The sequence below is a fragment of the Mercenaria mercenaria genome, chromosome 18 (assembly GCF_021730395.1).
Source record: "Mercenaria mercenaria strain notata chromosome 18, MADL_Memer_1, whole genome shotgun sequence".
Taxonomy (NCBI): Eukaryota; Metazoa; Mollusca; class Bivalvia; order Venerida; family Veneridae; genus Mercenaria; species Mercenaria mercenaria.
In genome coordinates, this window is record NC_069378.1 from 2,130,415 (window position 1) to 2,143,682 (window position 13,268).

The window sequence follows — 13,268 nt, forward strand, 5'->3', positions numbered from 1 at the left end:
TCTGTCACCAATAAATTAAGAACAGTTGTAACGTATGGGCCCCTGTGCAAGAGTCGTTAAAGTGGCTAACTTCGAATCACTTGGTCTCCTACGCTGTGAGTAAGAAAGTTCGTTTAGGGTGAAATATTCATTCTTGCGATCCAGCTAACTTACAGAAGGTCGGTGATTCTACCTATGTGCACGCCCTGCCTGAAACAATGCACGAAGGAGCACGTGGAGTCTTCCCCCAACATCAACAGCTGGAAATGTGCCACATGATCTATAATTATGCCGGTGTGACGTCAAACACAACAAAAACAAATTATGAAATGGTTCGATTTTTTATCAGTTAAGAAAGGAGTTCTGCTGATGCTAGGACCGGTGAAAGAACAGTAATTATTAACTTCTCTCTTCGATTTTGTCTTACGGAACAGGCGGAGGACTGTGACAGGCAGTTTATTTTAATCCCATCCTGACTAAGCTGTTTTAAAATCTGTTTTTCTAGCTTGTTTGCTAGGTCCTTACGGGCATTTATCTTGATTGTCTACTGCCAAGGCATTGAGCAGAGCTACATGCGTTTTTGGTGGTAGTGTTATGCACATCGGCGTGCTGTGGGTAGCACTTTAGGGAGGCTGTGCTCTTCGAACGTGGGTTTACCAAATGAATATGCATCCTATTTTATGCAGCACACTTCGTTGTGTCGACTTGGCGCGCACACCAACGTCAATGCGCCAAATGAAATTTTGAATGTTTTTCATAATGTCGTCTTTGTGCGCGCGCCAACTCCACACACACACACACAAAAAACGAAACTATCAACGCGCCCCTACAAAGCATTGTACGAATTATATGTTTCCATGTCTTGCATTGGCGCGTGAACCAGGACGATAAAACGAAATATACATAGCCGCAAACACGCCAACGTGACATAACGAAACATTTTACTTCGTCTTGGCACGCGTGCCAACATGCACAGATGAAATCTTTATTAAAGACGGGCACACCAGTGCGAATTAACTAAACATTTTATTTCGAGGCGCGTCGTCATATTTTCTCTTATTGGCGCTCGAAATAACATGTTTTGTTCTGTTGTGTTCTATGTTTTGTTATGCAAGGTTGTTAGTTTCATTTTGTTGCGCAGGCGCGCGCGCGCGAAAACGACACACACAATTTTCAAAATTTCGTTAAACTGTGTTTTTGATCATTGCGAATGCAGATTTGTTAAAAGTGAATTTTTCTCATACCTTGTATGTTGAAAATGATAAAATATGAGTAATTTAAAACAGCTTTTGACTTTCAAACTTGGTTGTCATTTATGCAACCCATGCCCGGCAGGTATGGTAATAACAGGCATTAGTAATCACGTCTAATAACTCATTCTGTTTGAATCAATCGGAAATATTATTACACTGTAGCAATTTTTTGCCTGCATCGGAATTTTCCGGTATATAAGTCTCCGTTCTTGAAAGACAGATAACAATTATTTCATCAGCCGGCCTGCTAACAGAACAGAAAATCAGTTCGATTATTGGAAGAAAAGAACCGTTAATACAGAAAAAAGTAAGTAAATTATTTAAATAATTTAATTTCAGATTTGTCATCACTTTAAAAGATATTCTTTTACAAACCGAGTTTTGTAAATATTTTCAAGCTAATCAGAGTAATTTGTTTAATTTAATTACTTTGATTCTGCCGAAGAAACAAAAGCAATCAAGCTAAAGGACATTACTGCTTTAAATATTCGTTATATGCTTTAGCTTTAAAAAGTCAAAAATAAGCTTTGCTAATCTGATAGAATCAGAAAAAAATTTGATTTGATAAATTTACTAGTTTTCGACCAACTCTGCTGAAATTGGTATATGTTTTATAAGCGCGCCGTAAATCATTTAGTTCCGAGTATCTCCGTTTTTGCGTGCCAAAAAGGTCTATATAATTGCTTGTCGGAAAACAATGAATTACATAAATAAAATTCAAATAATTCTAAATAAGTACCATGGTGATATTGTTTTATTAGTAAAAAAGATTAGGATACAATAGAAAAAGCAACAGTTTAATAAAATAAATTCTAGTCTCTCCGGAACGAAAACATGTGGAAAACTTTGTAAATAAAACCTCACTTTACCATAAAGAAGATGCCGAATAGATTCTCTATGTATTCAGGCTATTTTGTTTAAATAACATATTTACCTACTTTTTGTGTAATATATCATTAAAACAACACCCCATCAAGCCGTATACCTTGATTTTCTACAGTATGTTATTTGGGTATTTATTGCGGACTTTTTGTCAAGTTACGTATCAGTATATTCTATAATAACAAATTCCATACTGAAAGTTACAATTTTCTATATCGCATTATAAGTCATATTCTTTCGTTCTTTTAGCTCTGCTAAATACTTTTTATAGATTGTATACATTTCTCCTTTTCAGGCACCATTAACAGACGAAGACATTGCTAGCAAGTTAATCGTGCATGCGATCGTGCAATAATCCTGCATCAGTTGCCGACTTCAGTAGAAAATCATCCTGCTCAGATTCAAACGACCTTATTCAGAAAATATTTTGGGACAATTACACATTTATAGCTTTCAGCAAAAATTTCAACATGGACTTTCTCATTATCATGCGATGTGCTTTTATATTTGCAACAAGTTTTACGGTGATCAATGCGACTGTGGCTCATCGTCTAAATAAAATGGATGAAAATGGTAAAGGTTTCGTCAGTGGAGATTCTGACAGGCGTATAGCTCTCAAATCAGCTGACATCCCAGATGCTGGCACCATAAACTACCATATTCATACTGTGTGAGTATACATTTTTCATAAAACATTTCAAAATCCCTTAGAAATTGTTTTCATTAGACAAACTGAAATTTATAATTATCAAATTCGTAATGAATCTGAATAGGTTTCTAAGCATCCATTGCAATAAAATAGTTCATTTATAACACATAACATTGATATATTCGACAACGTTCATGTTGATGCCTATAGTGCCGGCATTTGACCATGAAGTTCTGAGAATGTAAGAAAATGAAAACTATTAAATTTTCTCACATAAAAGAACCATTTTATTTGTCTGTCATGACTTCAAGAAGTCTGTTCATTTCTTTTTTTCATATTTTTACACCAGTGTGCAATTTTTGTTAAGGTAAATTACCCATTATCCATTTCGAAAAGCGATTTTATGAATTCAACACCTGAGCATTGTAAAAAGACAAAGGTAATCCGGAACGTTTATTTTGATATGCTTATAGTATCACAGGTGCTTGAAGCTCTTTCAACGAAATATAGGTGCAGGTTAAATGTAGATCTCTTGAAGAGATCGTAGATCTCTGAAAGAGATCCAGGTTGGCAACTTTGCGCCTCGATTCGATTTTTTAAACGGCGATTTTGAAGGCAAATGACGTTGAATTTTTGTTCATGATATACCATTCTAAAGAGAAAAAAATAACTTTTTTACGTAATGATATGTCTAGGACTCATTTCATGTATAGAATGCACATTTTGCATGTAAATTGCATAAAATATTCTGGTATTCGGCCATTCCGTGTCCAACTTCCGGTCAGTCGGAGAGAATGTATCGCCTAGCAACAAATTAAGAATTTTTCATCCCAAAGTATCTACAAACAAGGACGAGCAATAGTTCAACTCGTAAAACTTGGACATAGCGTCATTTATACTGGTCGTTGTGGAACAGAAGGAGCATTTTTGCTCATTTGCTACCCTTGGTTTTAAACATAAAAGTGTAAAATGTACAGTACCTGACACATTTTAGAAGCTGAATGTCCGATTGCCGAAGTTACAATGTAACACGAATACGTTTTTCACGAAATCTCCAATAACATAGTTATTTCCAAAGTCCATTTATCACATTTTATCGCAACTGACATTAGTATAAACATGGCTGCAACTATTTCCAAGTACTACACAGTATGTATGTGACGTCATTTGTTATCTACGTCAGTAATGAAATGAAACTATTGCGGCCCGTCAAGTGCCATGTGCTTCCGAGAAATCTACCCTTACCTATTATCTTTTATTATTCAGTTTTGTGTATCCTGTGAAAGAAAGTTGATGCTCTGATTACAGATTTATTTTCATTACTGTACATACAATACCATAATTCTCACAGAAGAATTTCTATTGACGGGTGGTTGGGCAATCGGAAAATAATAATTATGGGTGGTGGGGTCTATCAGAAAATCACAATTATGGGTGGTGGTCCTCACAAAAATCGTCTTTATGGGTGGTGGGTTGATTGTAAAAATATAAAAAAAATATGGGGTGTGGGTAGGTATTTGATCACCTGTCTTAATTAATTACGTACATTTTCCTTTCTTTTTATCGACAAGCCGCTACTTTACTGACCACGATACATGGAATGCAATTTTGACATCACCGATCTAAAAAAATATGATCTTTCTTTTTTATTATTTCTGTCCATTAAATATTTCATTTTTCTCGTTGAATTCGGAGTCTGGGTACAGCGTCCTTAATCGCCGAAAGTATGTCATTCAACATTTCCTGATGTAATAGAATCGTTTCCTCGATTATATCTCACACTTGTGTAGAAGTTAATAAAATCTGTGCAGACCGATTGATATTTCTTTTTCATTCGCACTCGTGTATTCTGACTGGCACATGACGCGTATACATGAATTCGATGCAGGCCGAAACGAAAAGATGCGAGAATTGAGTAAAAATTCTTTGCATGAAGATCACTTTTCCCTAAAATTAGTCGAATTTTTCAATGCACGCAAAAATACTTTAACAGCCGTACAAAATATATGTTTATATGTTAATAGATAAATGGTACCGATTTCATTATCCGATGCCGACGTAAATTATCAATTACGCAGAAGTTTTATTTGCTAATACGTGGCTTAACATGGATTTGAACTATTAAGCTGTTGCACACGCAATGTCGAATTGTTCTGTTAAATCTCTTATGTATCAATGAGTTAAACTGCAAAAATCGCGAACATCAATTTCTTTAAAATTCTTGAATGATTTATGTTGATCATGATAAAAAACAAAAGCCACGTGTTCATTTGATTTCCAATCATATTTTGCCTCCAGATTAAAGCAAATGATAGATAGATCTATCATAAATGAGTGCAGTTTAAAAGTATGACAAAGCCAGCATCGTAAAAAAGAATTTTTGACTTGCGAAATATTTCATTTCTTTCCCTAAACATAACCTGCCTTAATTATTTCCGTTATAATGTTAAATAGTATGTGGCCAAAAAGAACTGAAACATGTTACTTTCGCGTTTAGCCATTTAAAGACACTGACCTCAAGATTTTCGCTTGGAGTTTGGTCATTTTTTGAACAACAGAACACGAGTTTTTCTTTCTAATCTGTCTTAAAATGCAAAATCGAGAGAGAGTGAGAGGGAAAACATGCTCGAGTTGGAAATCAAACCTTGACCGCCGCGGCAATAGAAATTTTCCTGCGGTCTTGACCAGTACACCGTGGAAAAGTATGCACGAACGGTCGTTAAATAAATGTAAAGCTTTTATGATTAAGACTGTTAACCTCCAGAATCCCGATTTTTGAATGGAAAAATCGCAAAAATTACTGATTCTTACGTGTTTTTATAACATAATCTGTCAGTAACTAATTTTAAAACTTAAAGAAATATATAGCAATAACTTTCCGATATCTATTTTTTGTTGTACCATCTGGTGGCCAGTGCCTTTAACCTGGAACAACTGATACGTATTAGACCTTCCTGCTTTAACACAAGTTTACTAAACATGTACTGCGTGAAATCATTATTCTAAATACGGATGATTAAACTTCCATTGATCATGTCCAAAGGAATGACAAGTCTTGTCAGCGTCAGGGCGTGATACAATGTATGTTTTAACGACTGGCCGATGAATTTCTTGTTAGAACCGGAAAAAGATGTTTCTTCTTTGTATTTTGGCGGGAAAACTGCACGTGCATTCCACGATGCTCCTTCGGTGCTTATAGTAAATAACGTATTGGCGTTATATTTTCGCGTTACCAGAATGGTAAACGTATTGAAACTTTCATATAATTATAAACAAAATGCTGTAAAGCCAAATCAAAATGCATGCTTAAGAACTTGAATTTATATCGCGTCTGTACGTACGTGACAGGCTCTGAAATGTCTGAATTTATAATTTTATATCTTTTATTAGAGTTCTTAATAGTCGGAGCCCGTCCGCTTAGCTCAATAGTGAGAGCTTGGTCTACGGATCGCGGCGCCGTGAGTTCGATACCCGGGTGGGGCGTATGTCCTCTACCTCTGATTCATACGGGAGGGTTGACAACGGGTGTGTACTGGTGCAGCTTCCTGGAACACTGGTTAGGTTAACTGCCCGCCGTTACCTAACTGAAATACTGTTGAAAAACGGCGTTAACCCCAAAACAAACAAACTTTAAAGTCGGAAGCGGTAACCTGCTGTAAATAAATGTAGTGTGAGGGGTATAAACATTTTTCTATTCTAGTGGCAAATGTTCGAAGCGGAATGAAGCATTTGTGACTCTGATAGATGTTTTTGAGTTATAGAAAATGAAAACGGTAAATGCTTCCGTCATTGGTTATAACAATATACCTCTCCATGTTTTGGTTTTCGTATATCTAATAATTATATTGGTGGGTTAATGGAAAATTCATAATTATTGGTAGTGGGGTTGGAGGAAAATTAAAAATAATGGGCAGTGGGGTTCGAGGAAAATAAAAAAAATATGGGTGGTGTTTTTTTTAAAGTGCCTTCCGATCCCCATTTTGTTTAGAGAAACGTTTTCGTTAGACGTATATATTGTTAAGATTTACAAATAAACCGACAAAGTATGACTTATATTGAAAGTTTAGTGACCAAACATTAAGTATTACATATATTTTAATATAACAGTGATGAAAACGGTAAAATTGAAAATGATACATAGATCTACTAAAATGCTAGGTTTCCGTCGTCGCTCATCTCGATAAAATAAGCACACGGCAGAACCTCTTCATCCCAAGGCTGTTATGACGTCACGAACATTACATCACAGTTCCTTGAAACCGTTGGGAATTTCCAAAGTAAACAAAAGTCTTATTGACTGTATTCGGCTCGGATGGTTTACAAACTGGCGTTTTATAATTCTTTAATCACCATTACTGTTCGATACGAATTGTTATCGGTGAATTTATGTTTTTCTCAGAAGTGATTCACCTCGAATTTCAAAACCGGAAGCTGGAGAAGGTATGGCGGAATACCAGTACGGCGATTTAGATAGTGTAAGATAACGAATAAAATGCACGACTTGGGTATGTTTTTTACTAGGTGTGCTCAGCGTCCCGTAAGAGGAATGATTATTTTACTATTTGAAAGGGTGTTTTTGTTGGTAGTTGACATGTGGTTCGATTTATCAGTCGATAAAAATTGATAAAAAAAGACAAGATTTACTTGCCAACCTGTACTATTTCATAGTATATTAGGTGGGTGGGATATGGTAATGCATATATCTATTGATAGAGCTTCAAGCGCCTGTGATAGTATTGGCATTTGACCATGACATCCTTGGAATGTTATAACATGAAAACTAGCAGATTTTCTCATATAAACGAACCGTTTGAAATCTGTCATGATTTCAAAATGTCGATGTTCTTTCCTTTATTCTCATAATCTTACACCGATGTGCAACTTTTGTTAAGGTAAATTTCAGTGTGTAAGTGAAAGGCTGTTTATGTCTCTTACAATGTATATTTTTTTATCCGAGAAACATCGTTCAGACATTAGGCCAAACTAGCTATTTAGGATATGTCTTCAACCATGTTCCGTACGGTGTTTTGAGCTTTTTACACGAGAGGTAGATAGGATCTAGGGAGGGGTTGGGGATAGGCAGGGATACATTTAAGTACGACACATTTGCATTGAAAAATATATTTTCTTACATTTGCAAAGTTCATTTATGAATTACAGATACTTTGAAATGTATTGTCGAAATAAATGCTTGGAAACAAACGCAAAACGTTGTCGGAGCATACAAATGTAGTTTAAAATGGCAATAAAAGATGTGAAAATTCAGTTTAAATTCTACCAGCGTTGCAGAGATCATAGAAATTGATTTCCCATGACATTCTAAGGTTGAACAGTTTAATTTCATTGTTACACCATACGAGTATTTATTTATACATTTTAGTATCAGTCTGATGAAGCATAATTGAACAAGCGATTTATCAGATAGATTTCCGTTTGAATTCAGCTTTGATAATTTTGTTTAGTTCCGATCACGATATTTTCAAAGTTTTATTGGTGAAATTATAAAAATTCCTTTTACAGACCTGTCCATCATTTTGCCAGACACGGCCTCTGTAGGCAAGAGGAAGGGCGGAAATACTTCTACAAAGCAATTAAAACAAAATTATGTCAAATAAAAGGTAGGTACACCTTTGATCAAATTCTACCTTGATCTGTAAATGAAACATATAAACTCCTTTGATGAAGAATGTTGATTGGTATTTGATTAAAAAACAGTGTCAGTCAAGGTCTCAGTGGCTTCGTTGTTTAATGGCTGACCTGGAATGAATGTTATTTTTTTTTTCAAATCAAATTAGTTCAAATGTTAAAATAAAAAAGGAGTAATTAGCAGTATGTTTGATATGCACGTGCGCTCTTGTTAGAAGTATTTTATCAAACTAATTAATAAGCTTACGTTTATCTTATATGTATTATACATTTTTAAAGACATGTTAAAAGAACGTGTATCAATAGTAACCAAGTTATTTGCCATAATATCGTGTAATATAATGTTGTTTTTTTTTCTGTCTCCGTGCTTTGTTTTCTTTTGTAACTCTTTAAAGTATTGACAGTTTCAATGACAATTGGATACACTATTTAATAATATATAACAACCATAACAGTTGGGCGTTAATTAAATTGATAAGGGCCCACCCTCTTAGATCAGAAGGGAGAGCGCCGGTCTACGGATCGCGGGGTATTGATAAAAGACATTGTGCCAAAAATCATACGTCCTGCACCTCTGATTCATGTGGAGAAGTTTGCAGTAACTTGCGGAGAACAGGTTTGTACTGGTACAGAATCCAGGAACACTGGTTAGGTTACCTGCCCGCCGTTACATGTCACAGGTGGCAGTAACGTACCTAGGATACAGTATGGATCCATGAGCCATATGCACTTAAATTTACTATAATTAGAATCTATATTGTTTTCTTAGGAAAAAAATGACAAAAAGCCATTTTGAAAAAAATTTTGCTCCTGTGACAATGAGCCATGAGAAAGGTGATCAAGAACAGTTTGACATGTGCACTGCTTCCAGGTCCGTACTTTTTTTTCAAAACAATATTTCCTTATCAATGGTTGGCCGCCTTTTCGGCAAAAGATTAATCTTTCAGAAAAACCTTACTTCAAAACCCAGTTCCAAACCGTTTACGCATCACAAGCGAGCAACGGCATACGAAACGATAGTGATTTCTCCACCCGAATAAATCCCACACATTTTTCGCACCGAAGTCTCCCCCGTAAAACAAATCAAGTACACCATGTCAGTTAAAATTAGCACTGCAAGCAGTCAGAATAGGCTAAATATAGGCTTACAAGATAAAAAATAAGGTTCAATTCTACTTAATTACTTACCAGTTGTTATTTATTTGAATTTGGTAAATAATCCTCGTGAGCCATCGCTGCTTGTTTATATTCGGGTACTCTTTGGATTTTATCGCTACGTTTTGAAATACGTAAACTGTCTCCGCCAATGAAAACGTTCTTACAACCACCGTCTTGTCAACGGCAATCATGGCAGCGAAGGTAATTTCCGAAAGTGAAAATGTTAAATAGCGAATTTGTAATAACAAAGTAGGGTTGAACCTAGTTTTCGGTCTTGTCAGTTTATTTTAGTCTGTTATGAACGGTTATATCGTTATTTTAAACTCGCACTGTGAGCTTGATGTGTTTTAGGGGGAGACTTCGATGCGAAAAATGTGTGGGATTTATTCGGGTGGAGAAATCACTATCGTTTCGTATGCCGTTGCTCGCTTGTGATGCGTAAACGGTTTGGAACTGGGTTTTGAAGTAAGGTTTTTCTGAAAGATTAATCTTTTGCCGAAAAGGCGGCCAACAATTGATAAGGAAATATTGTTTTGAAAAAAAAATACGGACCTGGAAGCAATGCACATGTCAAACTGTTCTTGATCACCTTTCTCATGGCTCATTGTCACAGGACTAAATTTTTTTCAAAATGGCTTTTTGTCATTTTTTTCCTAAGAAAACATTATAATTGTAGTAAATTTAAGTGCATATATGGCTCATGGATCCATACTGTATCCTAGGTACGTTACTGCCACCTGTGTTACATGTCTGAAATACTGTTGAAAAACGACGTTGAACCCAAAACAAACAAACAAAGTTTTAAGTTTTTAAAGCAGTATTAATCCGCGAAAAAAAGTGCATAGTTCTCTAAGAAAAGCTAAAGAAACATTGCTCGTTTTTATAAATAAACACAAAGGTTGCTATTGGTCCATGTTATGACTTACGCTTCCGTATGCCGGATCAGGGTTTTAGTCTATGTTTTACGGATAAATAACGTTTTGGCTTTAGAAACATGCAGAGTTACCCTAATGGTTACCTTAATTTAACCATTATAATTTTCATTCAAATATATTTGGCAGAAATAAAGCTGTGTGGAGTTAGAAAAATTGTTGAGTAAATGTTGCATATATGTTAGACTTATTTTCTCAGAGACGTTTGCCGCAAATCTAGTCGAAGACCTGTGCAGACATCGGGGTTCTTTCTTGGACAAACGGGCTGCAGAATTATTTGACATCGACGGTATGTGCATGAAAAGGCTGAATTGATACTGTTTTTATATGCAGTAATACATTATATTTAATGAGGCACGCATTCTAATTTAAAACTATTAGTAGCATGCATAAAAACGAACCAAATGTATATTTGGAATCCTTGTGTTAAAAGAGGTTATTGTAAGACACTGTATTCATACAAACTAAGGATGAAATCACTTTGGTGAGAAAACGTTCATGGCAACATTTTTTTCATGTTTGATTGATGATAACGGGAGAACATATATATATGAGCCGCACCAGGAGAAAGCCAACGTAGTACATCCGCACAGTCTGGACCCATACTGTTCGCTAACGATTTCTCTAATTGCAATTGGGTTTGAAAGCGAACAGTATGGATCCTGACCAGACTGCGCGGATGCGCAGGCTGGTTTGGATCCATGCTGGTCGCAAATGCACTATGTTGGTTTTCTCATGGTGCGGCTCATATCTATCTATTTTGTGATTGAACATTATAGATACTGAACTTGGAATATTACCTGAACACTAGCATGGCGCATTGTTTTTTCTTTAGGTGATGGCATGGTTACCCATTTCGAAAAGCGATTTTATGAATTCAACACCTGAACATTGTAAAAAGACAAATCACAGACAGACTGACAGAGAAGGAGAATATGTTTTGCTGTCGTGGATCTTGCGATAAAATTTCTACCAGATTCTTACACGTGAACGTAACAAATGTCGTAGATGTTGCAAGTAATACATATTGCTGGTCAATATTTTGTACTTTGGTAAAGTTTCAACATGTAAAAATGTCAATATAACACATTCATCACCTGTACAGAGACTGTTAGATACGACTATATGTGACGTTGTGTGAAAGTGCTGCCCTCCCACACACCTCCCCGCCTCATCATATGCAGGAGTATCAAAATCCAAAAAGAAAGCAAAACAAATCAATATGATTTTAAATTACATCCTAACTGGCCGTTAATGAAAGTACTTAGACCATATATATAGAATCAAAATATGCCAAAATAACCCTCAATTCAGTTTTTGGAGCAAACGAGGATAAAAAGAAGAGGACGGACCGAAAATTATGTTTTCATATACATGTCGCCATATTTTCAGCTACATGTATTGTTTCCAAAAATGTCATACAAGGGACATTTCTGAGTGATTAATTGATACACAAAGAAGATTTTTTTTCCATATGTTGAAGATTTAAACTAGCATTTCTGAAACAGTTTTTGAACATTTTTTCGGATTTTCATATTTTTTTTTCTGATGACTTGAGGCATGACTAAACCGACGTCACACGTAATTCACAGTCTCAGAACAATATGAGCCGCGCCATGAGAAAACCAACATAGTGGCTTTGCGACATGCATGGATCCAGACCAGCCTGCAGTCTGGTCAGGATCCATGCTGTCCGCTTTCAAAGCCTATTGGAAATAGAGAAACTGTTATCGAACAGCATTGATCCTGGTCTGGATCCATGCTGGTCGCAAAGCCACTATATTGGTTTTCTCATGGCGAGGCTCATATGCCACTGTGTCCTGGTTTTAGTGCTGTTCCATATTGTTACATAACTTATGTCACTTATTCTCTAAACTTTAAGATCATTCATTTTTTATTCAATCATTTGTAAATAAACATTTTGATATTTATTTCATTTACTATAGTTCATATTCTTGTAATATGTATGTAGGATCGTGGCGCGGCTGAGGTTTGGCGCCGGTAAATTAGCTTAAACTAACAACAGATTTTGCCACTGACGTCATAATGTGTTACTTCCATGTTTGTTTTATATTATTGCATTCAGCATATTTATATTCAACAAGCGTCACGCGCATAATTTTACACGTGCCCCTAATTTTCACGTGGAGAGCTGCATTTTTGATCGTGGCTTTTACTGTTGGACTTTTGTCATTGTTATTACATTACAGTAAATGTGATCTGTTATATTTTGTGATAATTAACTGTGAATGGATGTTCATTATTGATCGTGATGTTTTATCATTATTTTACATTTTAATTGATATCTACAGTATGGGTTTAGTTTACAGTGGAAACACTGTGATTGAGGAATTTGCACTGTATTGTAACTTATTTCCGTCCAAAATTATCTTAAAATTGTTTTTGTAATATTTTTCTGAACTTTGTGCTAGCTTTCAAATAAAGCTGAATATTAAAATAGATCTGTGTCTCAAATGATTACTGCATATCTGACGTTATTTGATACGTATTGCTTAATACAGTACTCATAATTTTCACATGTCCAAAACATTACGGAATACTAATTTCACTAGCGTAATGATTTCATTTTACTCGGACTTTATCATAGACTACCTGTGTAAAATATCAAACTTCAAACTAAAATAAAGATAATAATCCCAAATAATATTTCAATGAAACTTCAAGGTTTTGTTGTTTGTAGCATCATCTGGTGCATGTCAAGTTAAAAAAAAATAATTTGATTTCTAAAATAGTGTGTATTATTTCCTA

General features: G+C 35.4%; 1 protein-coding gene across 3 annotated transcripts; it reads left to right on the plus strand.

Annotated features, from left to right (window-relative positions):
- Positions 1–2,415: 2,415 nt before the first annotated feature.
- Positions 2,416–12,938, plus strand: LOC123539453 (uncharacterized). Of its 3 annotated transcripts, none has more exons than XM_045324083.2 (4): positions 2,416–2,784; positions 8,284–8,381; positions 10,699–10,788; positions 11,335–12,938. In XM_045324083.2, the coding sequence occupies exons 1-4, from the start codon at positions 2,453–2,455 to the stop codon at positions 11,385–11,387; spliced, it is 573 nt and encodes a 190-aa protein (XP_045180018.2). In that variant the 5' UTR covers positions 2,416–2,452; the 3' UTR covers positions 11,388–12,938. The 3 variants fall into 3 exon arrangements, 1 of the variants encoding a protein (XP_045180018.2); XR_006683981.2 differs by lacking the exon at positions 2,416–2,784 and adding an exon at positions 6,885–7,238; XR_006683980.2 differs by lacking the exon at positions 2,416–2,784 and adding an exon at positions 6,886–7,268.
- Positions 12,939–13,268: the final 330 nt, after the last annotated feature.